This window comes from Fusarium pseudograminearum, chromosome 2 (genome assembly GCF_000303195.2).
Source record: "Fusarium pseudograminearum CS3096 chromosome 2, whole genome shotgun sequence".
NCBI lineage: Eukaryota > Fungi > Ascomycota > Sordariomycetes > Hypocreales > Nectriaceae > Fusarium > Fusarium pseudograminearum.
In genome coordinates, this window is record NC_031952.1 from 2,889,450 (window position 1) to 2,907,705 (window position 18,256).

At 50.2% G+C, this 18,256-nt stretch overlaps 6 protein-coding genes across 6 annotated transcripts, besides 3 other annotated features; 3 read left to right on the plus strand and 3 right to left on the minus strand.

The window, feature by feature from the left end:
* Positions 1–2,574, minus strand: FPSE_11069 (uncharacterized protein; the record flags this gene model as incomplete). Its single annotated transcript, XM_009264186.1, has 1 exon — positions 1–2,574. The coding sequence occupies one exon, from the start codon at positions 2,572–2,574 to the stop codon at positions 1–3; it is 2,574 nt and encodes an 857-aa protein (XP_009262461.1).
* Positions 353–424: a microsatellite.
* Positions 2,575–6,309: 3,735 nt separating the features above from the next.
* FPSE_11068 (uncharacterized protein) lies at positions 6,310–6,486 on the minus strand (the record flags this gene model as incomplete). Its single annotated transcript, XM_009264185.1, has 1 exon — positions 6,310–6,486. One exon carries the CDS (start codon positions 6,484–6,486, stop codon positions 6,310–6,312), a length of 177 nt encoding a protein of 58 aa, XP_009262460.1.
* Positions 6,487–7,626: 1,140 nt separating this feature from the next.
* Positions 7,627–7,827: a microsatellite.
* Positions 7,828–9,033: 1,206 nt separating this feature from the next.
* Positions 9,034–11,005, minus strand: FPSE_11067 (uncharacterized protein; the record flags this gene model as incomplete). Its single annotated transcript, XM_009264184.1, has 2 exons — positions 9,034–10,889; positions 10,963–11,005. The coding sequence occupies 2 exons, from the start codon at positions 11,003–11,005 to the stop codon at positions 9,034–9,036; spliced, it is 1,899 nt and encodes a 632-aa protein (XP_009262459.1).
* A 571-nt stretch (positions 11,006–11,576) lies between these two features.
* On the plus strand, positions 11,577–13,034 carry FPSE_11066 (uncharacterized protein; the record flags this gene model as incomplete). Its single annotated transcript, XM_009264183.1, has 1 exon — positions 11,577–13,034. The coding sequence occupies one exon, from the start codon at positions 11,577–11,579 to the stop codon at positions 13,032–13,034; it is 1,458 nt and encodes a 485-aa protein (XP_009262458.1).
* Positions 13,035–13,145: 111 nt separating this feature from the next.
* Positions 13,146–13,204: a microsatellite.
* A 526-nt stretch (positions 13,205–13,730) lies between these two features.
* Positions 13,731–14,139, plus strand: FPSE_11065 (uncharacterized protein; the record flags this gene model as incomplete). The annotated part of the gene is made up of 3 exons (XM_009264182.1): positions 13,731–13,845; positions 13,892–13,936; positions 13,988–14,139. 3 exons carry the CDS (start codon positions 13,731–13,733, stop codon positions 14,137–14,139), a joined length of 312 nt encoding a protein of 103 aa, XP_009262457.1.
* Positions 14,140–14,501: 362 nt separating this feature from the next.
* FPSE_11064 (uncharacterized protein) lies at positions 14,502–18,167 on the plus strand (the record flags this gene model as incomplete). Its single annotated transcript, XM_009264181.1, has 1 exon — positions 14,502–18,167. The coding sequence occupies one exon, from the start codon at positions 14,502–14,504 to the stop codon at positions 18,165–18,167; it is 3,666 nt and encodes a 1,221-aa protein (XP_009262456.1).
* Between the last annotated feature and the right edge of the window lie 89 nt (positions 18,168–18,256).

The following is an 18,256-nucleotide window of genomic DNA, read 5'->3' on the forward strand; positions in this document are numbered from 1 at the left end:
TTACAGGGCGATGGCAACAGCCAGGATGGCGGCGGCAATGCCCATGCCGTTGCGAGCGGCACCAGCAGTGACGGGAACGCCAGGGGTGGCGGTAGGGGCGGGAAGACCGCCGGTACCAACAACGGGCTTGTTGGTGATGAGGGTCTCACCAGCACCGGGAGCCTCGTAGCCGGGAGCGGCAGGAGCCTCAGTACCGGCAGCGGGGACATCAGCGGGGATAGTCTGGGCAGGGATGGGGCCGTTGCCACCAGGGCCGTCAGTGAAGCCAACCTCGGGAACGACGATCTCGGTCTCAATGGTCTTGACGGTGGAGGATCCCTCAATGGTGGAACCGCCAGTGACGCAAGGCTCAGTGATGGTAGTAGCAACGACGATGGTGGTGTAGTGGGCAGAGGTGATGATGGTGGTGCCAGTGACGGTGATGTGCTCAGTGACAGAGTCGGCACCAGTGGCGATACCAGGGTTCTTCTCAACGTAAGGAGCGCAGATACCCTGGAAGAAGGAAACAGCCTGGGCAACGGTGTCGTCGTTCTCAGCGTGGGCGTACAGGCACTGGAAGACGTTGTCGACAAAGTCCTTGGAGGGGCAGTAGCAAGCAGCATCGGTGTTGTCCTTGCAGTCCTTCTCGAAGTCAAGGAAGGTGTTCAGGCAGCTGGGGACAACATCGGGAACCTCATAGCCATCCTTGGGAGCCTCAGGAGTAACGGGCTTCTCACCAGAACCAGTCTCGACGGGCTTGGGGCCCTTGTGGGTGATGGTCTCGACGACGGGGTAGAGAGTGGTGGAGGCGATAGTCTCAGTGACAACAGCAGGCTCGCCAGCAGTGACAGGGCAGTTGGTGACCTCAGGGCCGCAAGAGGTGATGGTCTTGACCTCAGTCTTGTAGACGGTGGAGACGCTGTCGTAGCTGGTGATGATGGTGGTGACCTCCTCGGGAACCTCAGAGGTAGCGTGGGGAGAAGAACCCTCAGTGGTCTTGGCAGGCTTGTCACCACCGGGAGCAGTGTAACCGGGCTTGTCACCAGTGGGCTTCTCGCCAGCAGGCTTGGTGCCAGCGGGCTTGTCGCCGGTGAGAGTCTCAGTGACGGGGCAGATGGTGGTAGAGATGGCAACGGTCTCGGTGACAACAACGGGAGTACCAGCAGTGACGGGGCAGTTGGTAACCTCGGGGCCGCAAGAAGTGATGGTCTTGACATCAGTGGTGTAGATGGTGGAGGTGCTGTCGTAGACGGTGGTCTTGACGGAAGTCTCGCCAGCAGGAACGGACTCAGTGTTGTCAGCGGGAGAAGTGGTCTCCTCACCAGCAGGGACAGTCTTGGTCTCCTCACCGGCGGGGACAGTCTCGGTCTCCTCACCAACAGGGGCAGAGGTGGTCTCGAAGGGAGAGGTGACGTCGGTGGTCTTGTCGCCAGCAGGAACAGTCTTGGTCTCTCCAGCAGGGACGGACTCGGTGCTGTCGGCAACGGGAGCAGTGGTCTCCTCACCTGCGGGAACAGTCTTGGTGTTCTCACCGGCAGGGACAGTCTTGGTCTCCTCACCAGCGGGAAGGGTCTCGGTGTTCTCACCAGCGGGGACAGTCTTGGTGTTCTCGCCGGCAGGGACAGTCTCAGTGTTGTCGCCTACAGGGGCGGAGGTAGTCTCAGGAGAAGAGTAATCAGTGGTCTGCTCACCGGCAGGGACGGTCTTGGTCTCTCCAGCAGGAACAGACTCAGTGTTATCAGCGGGAGAAGTGGTCTCCTCACCAGCGGGGACAGTCTTGGTGTTCTCACCGGCAGGGACAGTCTTGGTCTCCTCACCGGCAGGGACGGTCTCGGTGCTCTCGCCAGCAGGGACAGTCTCAGTGTTGTCACCGGAAGGAGCAGAAGTGGTCTCAGCAGGAGAAGAGTAGTCGGTGGTCTGCTCGCCAGCGGGAACAGTCAGGGTGTTCTCGCCACTGGGGATGGTCTTGGTCTTGTCATCACCAGGGGGGAAAGAAGGCTTGGGGTACTGAGGGAAAGTGGGCTTGTCACAGTTGAAGTCGATCTGAGGAATCTCAACTCGGCACTTATCCTTGGGCTTGTTGGGCTGCTGGGGGTAAACGACGTGAACTTTCTTCGCTCCACCACACTGGGTGTTGTAGACGTCGGTACCGTCCTTGGAACAATCAGCCTGATGCTTACAGGTACTCCCATCACCCATCTCGTAGTGAAATTCGAGACGGCAGTCGAACTCAGGCTTGACGTGGAACTTGTGGAGGGAGAACTGCTTCTGCTTGCTGCCGGGGCCGCATCCGAACGACGGAGCCTCCTCCTTCTTAGACCCACACTCAGCAAAGATAGACTTGCCAAAGTGTCGGCCAGTAAGATCGCGCTTCGACTTGTCGGTTCCACAGGACCAGCCCTTGAAATCCCAGTCGTTGTACTTCTCAAACTGGCCGAGCTGGAGGTCATCCCACTGCCAGCCCTTCTTCTGGTTCTCCTCACACTTGTTGTCGACAGCCTGAGGAGGGGTGTACTTGGGGGCTTCCTTCCAGTTACCCCAGTGAGCAGAGACCTGGCCGGCAGTGAGCGCCAGAAGGGCAAAGTTGGCCTTCATGGTGGATGATTTGTTGGGGTTGGGTAATAATAACTAGTGGTATATGTAGCGAGTGTATTGTATGAAAAACAGAAATTATAAAATGGAGTCAAAGGAAACGAATGACTTTGACACCGAAAAGAGAAGCTTGATGTAAAGAAAAAGGGAAAAGAAGAAGGTGAGTGGTGTTGAAAGAAAGAGTCGATATGGGCGGGAGTGGGAAGCATCTATATACAAATCCACAACTCGGTCAAGTCACTCAACAGTATAGCTGGAGAATACAAAGAGGAGACGCTCCGGCATCTGGTGCCAAACATGGATGTCCCCTTTGGTGACCCATGCATCACTGGTGGGGATAGAAGCGACGATGGGAACCCCTTGTAGGCATTCAGGTCAGGCCGAGCTTCGGTTAGGGGCTTCTCTAGGATACAGAGTTCCATCCATCGTCAAAGTTATCCGACTTGTGTTGGCAAAGCGGTTCGCAGCTCAGGGACGATTACCAGGATCATTGTCGTTGCAGGGGCCATGGCCTCAGATATGGCTCCACTGACAGGGAACTTCAACAGCGGCTCAGGTGGACACCCAATGATCTGTGGGCTTTCCTTGAGTGCCGTCAGGGGTGTGTATCTCTCTCAGGTCTTGGCTCTGGACGGACTGACGAGTGACGTTCCTGGCGCCATGCAAAGAACAAAATGGACGGTAGCCAATGTGATGCTTGTGCCTGGTCTGGGATGAGAAAGATCCTTGTCTCTGATGCGATATTCTTAGAAAGTTTGACATAAGTCTTTGTTTATGCTTGATTAGGCTTCAGCTGGCCTAGCTGAGGCCTTATTGTACGTTTTTCTTTGGCTGGCCCGGAACATCAATGCGTGAACCAATACATGGCGATAAACGGCTATGCATATTGTATCTAAATTCCGAGACACTACTGCACGTGCGTGTTCACGATTTGGCGCCTCTATCCGTGGGCGTTTAACATGTTGCGGGGCAATTGATAGTGAATTCGAGGACAACTGAGACAGCAAAGTTGGCATCGAATCGATCAAGTGGCGGTTGCAAAGTCAGGTCCTCCAAAAGGGGGTATTTTGCCCCTGTTGTGAGCGTTTCTTGCACCTTTCCTTCATTGGCATCTCGCTCCTTTTGCGAGTACCGTCTTTTGGCTTGGGTGTCATCAAGCTCTGTGAATGGACAAGTGCAACTGATGAATGAAACGCTCCGCCACCTTAGTAGACTCATTAAGAATCAGGGCCTTCCCTGGAAGGTCTCCGTTACAGTGGGGACAGCGGTGCATGGACGCCAGCACGGTCCCTCCGTCGCCTGCAGGTACAGAACCTCCAGCACTAACCTATCCGCCAATCGCGCTGCAACGGTCTTTGCCCAGCGGTTGTCAATCTCTACATGGGACAAAATCAGAAGCCCCTTGCAAGCCACCAACGGTATTTTGGAAAAGTCAACGGTGGCAGCGGTTGACAGGTTGACTCATCTATTCTTACCTTGACTCAATGTCTTTCATGTTCAATGAGATACAGAGTACAGAGTACAGCATCAAAATTTAAGTGTATTTGTTAATGCTAAAAATAACAGAAACCCTCACTCTCCATGGATCTTCAACAGGCCTTTGGAGATGTGACCGGGTCACCCTAACAACCTGAGCTCACATGCGGGTTACTACGACAAGGAAATTGCAACATCCCCTATACACTGGGTCGTGCCGAAGGATAGCACTGGTAGCATTATAGAGCCACCGCTTCCACCGGCCGGGGACAATAACGGAAGCATACCACCTATAACATATCGAGGTTTATGGACAGAGAATCTGGCTATCACGGCCAAAGAAGTCTTGGCATTTACAAAGACTTGACGGCATGACTACTCAAGAGAGTTTGGTGACATGTCCTCGTCGCTGGATCGGGTGCTATTGGGTATAGCTACCGATCAATCATCTAACTGACCGGCTTTACATTATTTGGGTTGTTATGGCTTAGCGCTGATAAAGAATACAGCGCTTACAATCAGAAATTGAAACTCATCAGTCGCCATAGGGTAGTTGATTGCTGTGTCGTACACTGCATCATTGGCTCTCGACTGTCATGACCTAAGTGGTGTTGACTTTTAGCACCAGCACCAAGCGCCACCATCAACCAGTCACACCCCTGGCAGATCAGTTTGACGCCAACAGTGTCTCAGGACCAGGACGCCCTAGTCGGTTTCAGCATCAGGACAGCCAATCATTGGTTGCTGAACTGCGAATCTGATACAACGCCCATGCCATCCAGCCTTACAAAATCTTCATTTGTCTCCCAATGCACCTTTTACAAGTCCTATTTTGGTGCTGGGCCTACCCCAAAAGAGAGACCGTCGTGTTACACACAATACCCTGTATTCAGCTTCTGGAGATTTTTGTTTGAACCGATTCCTCCCAGGCTCTAGTGATTGTAGATCACCGGGTTGCTCGGTACGGAGACACAGCGTCCCGGGTAGCAAAGGGCTTATTAAAACAATGTTTTGAAGTTGAAGGCAGACAAGGTTACAAGCAATCATGCACACCGTTACTACATTGATGTCTGTACGTATTACGAGATAACCTCGAGATCTTGACGCTCAACCTTGAAGTCTGTGCAACAACAACGGATTGAGGTATATCTTGAGACGTGCAGGGACACTGAAAAACTCAATGTAGGCAACCTTGAAACTATGCTTACTTGGAATAGTGTGCTGCATCTCGGGCTACTAACACCATGTTGATCTACGTTATCACCGATCAAAACTCGAAACAGAATACAGAAGGACTTGAGGAACCAGTCGGAACAGCAAGCCCTGTCTCCCACCTGAAGTTGGGGTCTAAGATGGCTCAGCTCGTGTGTGGCCTTTTGAACTTGCGCCAATCGTCACTAAATCATCTAGTTTTGCAACGTCTTTCTCTACCTGATACATGACAGAAGCAATATTCAGCTTACACTCTCGTTCGCGTAAGAGACTGGAGGAACTATTGATTACCTTCCCGTTGGCTTGTTTAGTCTCCCGCGCGCTATGAGTTGACACTGCGGCTCCATTTGCTTAGTGCAGAATTTCTCCGGGACGGACTTTTCCACGTGGGGATTCTCCCATCTGAGCTGGGACTGATGATTTAATCTAATCTCTGGCTTTGACTGACATGAATAACCATGAACCATTCCAATAATATGAAAGATCTATGCCGGTATTGCAGCATCGCCGTTGTTTCGTTTTGACTACAAGGTTGCTCCGCTTCCCACGTTCTGTCGCCTGACGGCCAGTCTAGCTTTACGGAAAATATCGAGCCATTTTGGAATTTTCAGGAAGCATGTCCTGAAGACCCCTGAACATAGAACGATGCAGCGTTACAACGCGTGCCCGGGGTCGGTCTTGGAGATCCCGGCTGGGTTAGTCTGAAGCGCTAACAAGGACCCCTTGGCGTCTCTTTCTCTCTTTTGTCGTTCCGTGTTTCGAGTTGCGGCCATAACGGTTGTGATTGATATAGCACATTCCGTAATGGGTTTTGTTAGACCAAGTTACCCAAACGGTGGTTATCGTTCCGTTGAGGTGACATGTTGTGGTGACTACGGATAATGGGTGCCGACTTTTAAACTCAAGAAAGTCAAGTCGGGAATTGACTGATGAGTTGTTACGGGGCAGACGTTCAGCTGAGTGTAAAGTTGAGTGTGCGCTCAAACTTCACAGTTTATTGCAGTTTGCCGACTATCAGTCACCTCATCTACGATTGGTTAGGCAGTGGATTTATTCTTTAGGGCGATCTGTACCAACACTCCACTGATCGTCATATGTCAGTGTAATCTTGAGCTTGGTGGTTTCATAAAGTGCTTGCTCGAGCCACAGCTGACTCGCCTTGCACAGCTCAAGCTCTGCAATTGGAATCACATCGTGGACCAGGTCAACCCTTGTCTTTGAGTCCATGGTTACATTTCAGTTGGTACCATATCACTTCTCAACCTTTTAGGATATGGGTCCCCAAGATTAGTTTGTCTTTCCAGGGAGTTCCAAACCTTTCAGGACAATGTTTATCCGTACGTATGCCCAGACTAGATCATGTGGCCAAGCAGGGTACAGATACGGAAACTGTTCCTGCATTTATCTTCCGATCCCAAGCCGAGAGCCGGAGCAGACACTGTATTGGGTCTTGCAAGCTTGGAGCTGGTCGTTGGCCGATCGGCTGCCTCTTGGAGCAACTAAATGTGGAGGTTGAAGCATGGAAACTCAAGGCTCCGTGACTGGTGGAATCATTATCACATCAGTCGTTCATGTATCCACAAAATAATGGAAGACACCGCGGCTAGCACGATCGAAAAGATTTGTTCTTGGGCTTGTCTGTGCACAAGAAGCAAGTTTTACGGATGGCATGTTTCGGACTGATGATCTCCATTAACGGTCGAAATCTTTCAATTTGCGTAATGCGGCTTACGCTGGTTGCTCAAAAGAACCTGACCAGGGCGCGTTTCATCAATGGGTATCATGGCTTGAACACAGACTTCTCGCTGCACAGTCCTTTCATCAAAATTTGAGTTTTTAAAGATGTGCACTGGCTTTTTACGCTCGCTTTCTTTTCTTTGCCGTTTTATATACGAAACATTGTGACAGGAGAGTGAATTGGTGATCGAAATGGCATGTGACTGTTAGGAGGACTCGTGGGTAACCAATCGCATGTAAAGCCGGTAATAGCAACAAGCGGCGAGCTCAGTGAGCGATACGATTGAAGTCAAGATAGAGAGTAAGAAAAGTTACACTATGGACAGCACGGAGCAGTCGATTGGCTTCGAAGCATATCTGCATAAAGACGGAAGAACGAACTCAAGCCTGGATATCTAGGATATACATTTATAACAACAGCTAGAACCATTAGAGAAACTACCTCTAATCGTGTCTTTTAGTGTTTTTTCTCTGCTGCATGATGAATGTGATGTTTGTCTGTGTATTGCGATCAGAAGGGTTGAGCTCAAGGGTAGCAGGAGTTTACTCGAGATCAAACTGTACAAGCCAGTTATCTCGGCCGTTGTGTTATAGAGCATTTATGAAGGATGTCTATGGTGGAAGCAGTAATGATGTTGTTGTTCTTATAGCGGTGCTGTGGTTGTAGTTGTTGCTGTTGCTGTTGCTGTTGTCGTCGTTATTATTACTGCTACTGTCATCGTTGTTGTTATTGTTGCTGCAGCTCCTCCTGTTGTTGTTGCTCCTCCTGTTGTTGTTGTTGCTGCTCCTGCAGATCCTCCTGTTGCTGCTCCTACTGCTGCTCCTGCAGCTTGATTGTGTGGAGTTTCTGTGTCTTGATCGTGTACCGGCGACCAAGGGGGAACAGCAGGCTGCACTCTTTCCAAAATGCGGCTCCTGTTGCTCCTGTTGCTGTTGATGTTGGTGTTAATGTTGCGCGGTGTTGCGCGGTCTTGTATTCTTCGGGGCGGCTTCTAGGTCCTAAAGCCGCCTGCGATCTTATATTTCCAACTGTTCTTCTATAAATCAAATGCCATCCCGTAGTTACTCTGGGATGGGACATGATAGTATCTCAAGTAAAAATACCATATTATTGTCCAATCGACATTGGAGTCTGTCTCATAGCCACTGCCATTTAATGTCTAGATAGCACCTTTCATGATACGTGATGGAGTAACATTCATTGAAGTGTTCTGGTCGAGCTAGCGTGTGAGTATCTCTACGGGAGGTTAGTCACCTACCGTACTCCAAATGACATTTTACTATAATGAGAGAATGACCATTTATTACTATTGCTTACTTGCGTACATCAATAACCTAGGATGGCTAAGCTTTTATAGCCTCTACTGATGTTTTAATACTGATAAAGATAATAGTCTGCACTGGTTTTCGGCGCCTTTGCCATTTGTGCAATAAGGAGTTCGCGCAGGCTATCCTTATTCTGTATAGTGGCATCGTTTATTTCCTGTCGTCTTTGAGTCCTACCTACTCCTCAGGGCATCGGAAAGGTCTGGATATTTACCCTGTACAGCCAATAAGCCAGACAAGATGTTCACCTCAGTCATTTGAACAATGGAGCTTTGCTATATTATCAGAGATGCTGATGTGAACTGTAGGGGTAAATCAGATATTTGTCAGAAAAGCTGTCATTGATAGTCTGCTAGTGATGGTGTACCTACGACATAGACACGGAGCTGGTTCTCGTAGACCTACTCACCATCAACACTACCACCATTTTGTTGATACAGCAGCCTCTATTGATTTTGGCCCTAGGTGCAGTTTAGTGAAGAGTATTCACTATTCACTCTATTGTGAGGTGGAGCCGCGCGTTCATGAGTGACGCCAAACAAACGCTGCTCATGCAGCAGAACAATAGGAAGCCCCATCGCGTTTGCACCACGTCACTTACCTTGGAAATAAATGAGAAATAGTCACTCCATAAATTGTCCGCAAGACAGATCATGATGTGATTCCAGTTCATTAGTCTATTCTTGGTGTTTGTCTATTGTGACCCCTATCTCATCCACCGCTCTGCATCTTCCGCAGCCTCTCCTCCGCAGCGCGTGCCCGTCTTTCCCGTTCGAGGCGCATCCTCATTTCTGGCGTTAGACCCCTTGCCTCTGCTTCTCTCTTCTCCTGGGGCGTTTGCTTGAGACCCGCTGCCAAGATATTTCCCTTTTGTTTGCGCCCCTCCGGCACCTTGGGCCCTTCACTCTGTAACCTTTCCTCCTCGGCCTTTCGGCGCTCAGCTTCTTTATCACCGGCCTCCTTCTTTTCTCTCTCATCACGCTTGTCGGCTTCAGCTTTCGTCATGGCGGGCGGTACTTTGGCATCATCCCAAGCACATTTAGCCTCGCCGAGTTCAGAGCGGGCCACGCGGAAAGCATCGCGCGTTGACCGTTCACCAGCAAGCTCGAAAGGTGTCTTGCCCTCGTTGTTCTTGATGGTAGGATCTGCACCCCCACGAACAAGAAGACCGAGTACTAATGGTGCGGCATTCTGAGCAGCAGCGAGGTGAAGTGGTCGTGGGGCATGATGATTCTGCTCCACGGGCTGGAACTCAAAGTCGGCCGTGATGTTGTTGTTCTTGAGATATGAGAGAAGAGCCGGCACCTTTGACCTTCGCACAAAAGCTTGCAGCTGAGATGTGTGGAGCAGCGCCGTCTCCTCCTCTTCCGACAACTTGGGCTTTGAAGGCTTCGTACTTGTCTTTGGGACAACATCTGCCTCCTTCTTGGTCTCCTCCACAGGAATGATCTCACGGACCTTGAGTCGCGTCAACTCGATAAAGGATCGCATGAGCTCATTTTGCGTCGCTCGCCGCGTGCTGAAGGGAAAGCCTCGAAGACGAGTGTCGTTGTGCTTCAATACTTGACCCTCGTAAGGGCCGAACAGGGTTCTCCGGTTTGTCATGCCTGTCGCCCGGATGAACAGCAGCTCTGAAGTGTCGATAAGAGCCTTCCATTCCTGGAGGAGATTCCGCACATCCTCCACCAAAGCCTGTTCATTGTATCGACGCAAACTCGAACCAGCAGAGTGGGCAGCTCCTTTGGCGTTGTCGTTGGCTGATTGCGAACCACCCTGCTTTCGTCGTGTGGTGTATCGATGGAAAGTCTTGTGGGCCAGCACTGTGGCCTCTCGGTTCATGGTCGTACCGTTCTTGTTGGGTCGAGGAGCGAGAGAGACGACCATGGCTGCAAAGTGGCCACCCCCTATCATGCATAGGAAGATATGAGGTCCCTTGTAGGCAACTTCTGGCAAGGCGCCCTCCTTAATCTTGGGCATTGAGATGGGCTCTACCTGCTTCTTCTTCAACACTTCGACCAGGTCTTGGTTCCGTTGCTCGTCGCCCGTGAGAATGGCGCGGTACATTCCAAAATAGTTCTTCTCAGGCAACAAAGGAGAGCTGAACCAGATGAGAGGAGGTTTGCCGCGACCTGCTCTACCGGCAGTTTCGTCCTCATCATAATCGCCTGCCTTTTCGGTCAACCTCGCTTGCTTTTTTAAGAGTGTGGTAAGGGTCGACTCTTGTCGGCCATCCTCCTCCTCGTCTGACTCCTCTGAATCAGAGCCTGATAATGATTCGTCTAGGTTTCCAACCAACTTTTCGAATTCGGCTTCCGACACAGGCTTTTGTCCACGCAACTTTTGCTTGAGGTTGTAGTGGTGCAAGTCGGATTTGAGATGACCTCGCTGATCAATCACTGTTGTGAATGTGAGACCACACAGAGAACAAGCTTGGGTTCCGACGAGGTTGCTATCAGAGGAACTCTCAGTGAGAGAGGAAGCAGCAGATTCAGCGGCAGCAATGTCTTCAGCATCGGCATCATCCTTGAGGACTAATGTGTCCAGGACGTTGGCGGGCAGATCATAGACTTGAGACATGTCAGTATTTTGACTCTGGACATGTTGGTCTGTGGCGGGGTAAGGACATTGATGTTTACTTACGATATAGTGGCCGTCGAAGGAGATCTTCGTTTGTCTTGGCCATGGCTACTGACTATTATTATTTTGGTACGTATCAAGAGTCTGTATGGAAAACTAAAGGTCTTTTAGTTGGCGTCTTTGTCGCGATACTTGAACTTTTCCAGACATTGGGTATGACGCATAACGGGTGGATGGACGTGCCCCACCAAAGCTTTGAGTCAACCGGCCAGCGACCAGAGACCAGAGACCCACTTGCCATTCTTTCAACACCACCAAAACGCCACACAGCCACACAAAATAGACAGCACCGCCTCATGTGGGTACAGTGCGCAACTTGAACTGGCACTCTGGCAAGCAGCGCTTCGCACCCCAGGCCCACAAAAGTCTATTAAACCCTGAACTCACGCCCCCCCTGCAACCACTTCAGCTCAGCTCATTGCCCTCTGCTGTATTCATCTGCATCCAACACCATTGACTGCAATTCTCACAATCATCTTTGCATTCATCTTTCTCATAGTTCAGCTTATTGTTCTTTGCATCAATCTGCTCTTATTATCACAATCAACTTGCATTCATCTTTGCACCCCATCTTTCAGCCCATTGTTCTTTGCATTTAATCTGCATTCATTCTCACAATGGCTCGCTATACCCATTCCCCCTCTGGCTCTATCACTGGCTCTATCACTGGCTCTACCCGATCCCTTTCTGCTACCCCCTCTCCTGCCAACGATCCCCTCTTCTTCACCTATCTGATCGATAAGCGATTCGGGCTTGACAAGACCAACGATGGTCCTATGGACGAGCATCAAGCTTGGGCCATGAACTACAACAGGCAGCACAACCCTCAGCAGATCCAGTCTACCCAGCAGTACGATCAGATTGCTGCTCTTCAGGGCATGACCTCTGGTCTCTTTGCCGCGCCCCAAGACCCCCAGCTCATTCGCAACGTCGGTCAGGCTCAGCAGCTTCTTGCAGCTTCTACCCTTCCCACTGGTGCTCAAGTCCTGGGGGCCGAGATTCTTCATGCTCAGGGTTGGTCCCAAGAGGCTGTTGCCAACCAGGTTCAATACCAGCTGCCTGGCCAAGTCGCCGCTGAATCTGCCCCCCGTCTTGCACTCCGCCCCAAGACCCGTGCTCAAGCTCGTCGCAGCAAGGCTACCCCATCATCCTCTACCCTCTCCCTCTCCATTCGACTCAAGCCCTCCCCCACCCTGACCAACGATCAAATCCGCCAGCTGGTCGAGTTTATCGAGTCGAACCCCAACGCTCGTCGTACTCCCATGGCCGATATCCCCTCAGTCCTTGGCTTTGACTGCTCTGAGCAAACCATCATCACTGCGCTGGGCCGCAAGGGCTTCAAGTCTTTACCCGCCATTACCCGTCCTCGCATTGATGAAAAGACCCGACAGATGCGTCTTCACTTTGCCCAGAGCTACCGTCATTTCACAGCTGAGCAGTGGGAAAGTGTCGTCTTTTACGCTGAGATGCGAGTTCCCCTCAAGGAACAGCCCCAGCAGGTCTTTGTCACTCGCAAGTCAGACGAGGATATCCACCCCGACTGCGTCAACTTTGAGCCCGTCGCTCCCACTGATTACACCAACAGCAACGTCTACTTTGCTCACCTTTCTGGTGTCGCTGGCCTTGGCCGTCTTCGATCTTGGAACCGCCACAGCAGCAGAGTGCATGGCCCTCTTAGCCCTGAGAGCTGGTACCTCAACATCTTTCCCAGCCTCGTCGACTTTCTCCAAGACCACTCAGGTGGCCCTCGCTTTGCACTCTCCCCCGACCTCCCCGCCCACTGCAATGTCACTATCAGGGACGAGCTCCGAAGTGGCCACAAGCCTGTCCTTTACATGCCCCCAGCATCCCCCGACCTCAACCCCATCACTGAAATCTTTGGCACCATGATGGCTAACCTCAAGGTCGACAAGGCCAACTCCCTCTTTGGGGATGTCACCGACTACAGGATCGACGACGTTGTCCGAGACACTTGGCAGGGTATCTCCAAGGAGTACCTGAGCGAGCTGATCGGAAGCATGTCCGAGCGATGCCAGGCCGTCATTGACGCCGACGGATGGTATACACGATACTAATCGGCGACGAGTGACGAGTCCAGGAGTGACGAGCAGATGAGACGACGACAAACGAGAAACGACCAAAAAAAGTTTGAAAATTTTACAAAACTAAAATAAAAAAAAACAGGTGACGAAAACGACGACGACGAAGACGAGAACGACGAATGTCACCACGGTGACGATAATGAGAGATACCAGGAGATTTGCTATGAGAGGAGGAAGGAACGAAAATAATGATGTATGATAATGATTGCTTGATAGTTGCTCAAATGTATAATGTCCCAAAAACGTCTGTGCAATGTGATATCATCCTGGGGTAGAAGCTCCAGGTTCTAAGTTTACCCCGCACTAGTCTTGTAGCTGTGGGTAAGATGCCTGTCGTGTCCTATCGTCAAAAACTTGGCAGTAGTTAAGGTTAAGCATTGTACAGTATCCGCCCAGCCGCCGCACCTTATCTCAGAAAACATAGCACTTCCAATCACAATTAGCGACAACGTCACTAGTCCCACGCATCATCACAATCTTGGTTTAGTTGCGTCAGAGGCTCAGCTTGCCATACAGCAAATCAAGAAATTGTTACTGATGCCCTTGATTGTTGGTCGGACTTGCTTGGTTTGACGTGAGTATAAGAGGCCGCCTACCTCTTCCCCTCCTCCATCTTCATCTCTTCCACACACCTAACAAACTTATCAATACAAACTACTCTCAATCATCATGGATTTCGTCAAGAACCTCGCCGGCGGCAACAAAAACGATAACACCTCCCAGCAACAGTCAGAGGGCGGCAGCGGCGGCGGCTTCATGGACAAGGCAAGCTTCTCGACCTTGAGTTACGCCAGCTCACTAACATGTTTCATAGGTTAACAATATGGCAGGCGGCGGGGAGTCAGGAGAGAAAAAAGAAGATGGTCTAGACAAGGGTAAGATTGGGACCCAATACAGCATCCCATTAAGCTAATAACCATTTGTAGCGGTCGATTATGTCCAAGAGAACTTCCTTGGCGCTGGATCGCAGAACAACGAGTCAGCCGTAGAACAGACCAAAGACGAGGCAATCTCGGATGCTATTCGAAACCAGTACAAGGGCGCGACAGGCAGTGAATTCCCGATTGCGGACAAATAGAGAACCATAAAGTTGGTTCTATTCGCAGAGAGACGTCGGGTTCTGGGATGAGCAAACTAGCAATAATGTTACACGCCTAATGACAGTACCTGAATGATGATGAAGCTTGATCTGTGTTGTTTACGGTATGGGCTGATACCTAATGTGAGGCACTGTGACCTACTATTCCCAATTCAGCCACGCCGATGACTCCTCTCGACGCTTTGATTGTATGCATTTTTATCTACCATCGTTATTGCTGCAGTACTGCATCTTACTATTAAGCTCATATCTCTTTTTCGATCGAATGAGTTTTCATTGATTATATGTACCATCGCTTCAAACAAAGTCAAACCATTAAATAAATTATCAACATCAACACGATGCCCCGCGCTGCATCTGACATTATTCAAGATCTTCGCCAACAAAACAGTGCAAAAAAGCGAAAGCATGCCATTCCAGAGTTTGTCAAAGCCTTGCGTCGTGATAGCTTCCAGACGACATGGGAAGCTGTTGGAGCAGCGTCAGGGCTTGCCGGCTTGATGCGACTTTTAAGCATACGCGACTTGCGACAGTTGTGCAAACGTTTAGGGATGACAGCTTCAGCCCGAAAGGCGCGACCACAGAGGCGTGCAGGTCTTGGTGAACTGGTTATCATACTATTCGAAGGGCATCAAGACACCAGGCCTTTGAACCGTTACTATCAGGACATCGTTCCTGCTTGTGACCTCACTATCATACAGAGGTTCGAGCAGCCATGGACCCCATCCCAGCAGAGTTATCTGCTAGCAGGCCAAAGAGAACACAACGAGATCATGTTCCTTGACGAGATATCGTCCGAGGACATGTTACTTTCTCAACGCCAATCCCTCTTCCGCGGCAATATCCCCTTTACGGAGAAGATATTGGCAACAATCCTCACGAGCACTTTTTGCCCTCCGGATTTGATCGATGAACTGGTCATGCCATCCCTCAAGCGTCTCCTCAAGAGCAGGTATGACGACACGACACGAGACCAGTACCTTGACCTCGTCCTCCAAGTTATCCGAAAACATGACAAGATTGCCGGGCAGCTTTCTCTCGAAAACGGTGGCCTTGTTCAGTACATTGTTGATCGATGGTGCAACGCGCCAAGTGAGCGCAAGCAGAAACTGAGATTATTTTTGGAGCAAGCAATCGAGTTGCTTCCGTCTACACCAAAGTCACGAGCAAAAGACTTCCAGCGTATCCAGCAGGCGATTTGTTCCACCAGACTAAGCTTCGAAGGGAGATACGAGTTCTTTCGCCTGCTCCTCTTACACATGAAAGATTACCAAATAGATATCGAGAGCAACTCAGAGAAGGATCTGTATCGTCTAAAACAATTCCTCCAGTGGCCATCTTTGCTTTTCTTCTCGATGAGCTACCCAATGTCTCTTCGCCTCTTTGAGAAGTTGGACAAATTGTTCCCGCAGAAAGACTTTTTGGATCCAGCAGCACGAAAGGGAACAATCTTGAATCATTCTATCAAACACAGTCCTTGCGGCGACGTGGAGGTGGTGAAAGCCTTGCTGATCCGGAAATCAAAGACGCAACGTGATTATCCAGACGTCACTGATCTAGTCATGGAGAGGAGGACAAAGGCGCAGCAATCGCGGGAAGCTGTAGAGCGAGCATATTGGGCGATAAGTGCGGTACACCTCTGCGTAGCAGCAGGGGATTTGTCGACCTTGAAGGAAACTGTCGTGTGGTCGCGACGTTTTGTCAAGGATTCCGCTGTTAGCTATCGTCTCTTCAGTGGCGACGTCCTCAAGACGCAAGAAATAGAGGAGCTTCTGGGTGCTATGCCAGACGGGAACGTTGACTCGCCCGAGGCTGCTGCGGCTTTCACTTCATCTCTGAGGAAGAGTGACATTGACCTTGCAAACGATATTCTCATTGAGCTGGTCCATACGGCTACCATGGCTGCCGGCGAGCCAGGATTCCAGGCTAATCAGTGGGCCTGGTTGTTTATACTCGTCAAATCCACGACAGATAGGCGTTCCAGAAGACTTGATATTTTTTTCAAGAGTCTCTCAAAGTACACTGATGGCGAGAGCTGCGAGAAGGATTGGTTAGAGGCTGTATGGAAGCCTACGATTGATGCTTTGATACAAATCGAGACTACCCTCCACGACTCACTCTACAATACTCTGGTGCCTGTCTTGTACAGAGATTACATCAAAGGCATATATCTCTACCAGCGCCTTGCAAACACTTCTATTTCACCTCATCTCCTTGCAGAGCTAACGCGCTTCCTCATCGACCAGATGAGAGCGCGGCTGGGGTCTGCGGGTTTGAAAGCACAAATTCACAACGTTGTTTCTGCAATTGATCGCCTGGCGAACAGTGAGCCACAGCTTGCATGTCCTTTTATAAGCGACTTGATCTTGGACGATGACTTTAAGGAAGCCTCATCTTGGCATCGTCAGCTCATGAGTCACAAGTTTTTATCGGTTCTCCCTGCAAAAAAGGCAGAAGAGTTCCTCCGTACTATGGCCAATACCATAACAGAAAGGATGAGGGAGCAGAACCACAACTTTGATTCGAAAGAAGCAAGAAGTGTGAAGGAATCAGATGGCTCCATGGAGAGGAAAACTGTCAAAGTTACAACAGTCAAAATGCTTGCCCAGATCTTGCAACATAAAATCTTTATCGATCCTTCTTTGTCCTGCGAGATTCTTATCGGTCTTCTTTCTGAGGCACGGCATATCGACATTCGTGTCGCTATTACAGCCAGCCTCTTTGATACAATGGAGGAGCCAGATTGCCCTCCCAGCATACGGGATCAGATACTTTCTGCCCTCGAAGATTTTGTTGTGCCAGTAGCGTCGAGACTTGACGAAAGACGTGACCTTGCCGAGTCTGACTGGACTGCGGTAGAGGATAGTATGAGTCTCCCCGTTGTTGGGGAGGACTGTCCTCTACTGGATCTGTTGCTTGAGAAAACTCGGCTATCAAAGCTGGAGGGTGCTGACAAGTTACGGCTTGCTCGACTTGTCATGGCTACGTTGAAGATGTCAGCTTTGTTGAACGAACGCTTCCTTCATTTGTTCATGGCAAGAAACAATTTTTCTCTAGAGGAAGCATTGCCTGGAATGCCCGTTCACCTAGAAGCGCTTTCCGAGGCTTTTATTCATCTGATGCCGTACATTCCATCCGTCGTCTTCCGAATGGCAGAAGCAGCTGCATTCACCCACATCGAGCCATCACCCGGGATCAAAGCCATCAGCAAGGCCATTCAGGAAGATCGCGAATTAGTCAACTCAAACGCAGGCAAACACTGGCTTTCACAGTTCGCAAGGGACAGCCTGGATCGCAACATTATTCATGTACCGCGATTAATACAGCAAAATTCGGAACAACTCGATTCTAAATTGGTCACCGACGGAGTCAACCGAGCATCGCTTCTGCAATTTATACACGGTTGTATAGAAAGGATGATGAGAGTGGAGAAGACAGGAGACATTGTATCTCTTGTAAGGAGGCTTTGTAGCGACCGGCTGAAGAGTCGAGAGTGGCATAAAAATTGCTTACCTGTCATTGAGACAATCATTCGGAAGATAAAGGAAGCTCAACCACAGTGCTTGTTTCTCATAAATTTGCACACTTTGCCACTCCCTCTACCTGATGCAACAGATGGAGAAGACCAGGCTTTCGTTGAGAAGCTCCACGGTGCTATCCAAGGTCTCGCAGGCCGTCAGGGTTACCCATATCATCCCGATTTAGAGACACTCAAGCAGGAGATCAACTACTGGCCTCTGCATCAATCGTATGGACGATTCGCACTCAAATTAGCAGCAGTCCAGGACTACGATTTTAAATCGATGGAGCAGCCAAGTCTTGCGGATTATCTAGGGTGGGAGATTGTCGCGCACCTCCTCACGAAGGCGAGCGGTCCTCAAAGGGCAGCGAGGGATGTCAAACGTTTGTTAGAGGAGTGGAAGACATCTAAAGACAAGATGATCAATGTAATGGGTATGGATTTGTCAAGGGCAATTCAACACAGAGATTGGCTAGCTACGAACTAGGGAAACGGACCGGTCGCGATACGGCTGTCTGGACTGTCAAATCTGTAGCATCCTGGGGAAATAGTGTGCTCCCAAGAAAGTGTCAAATG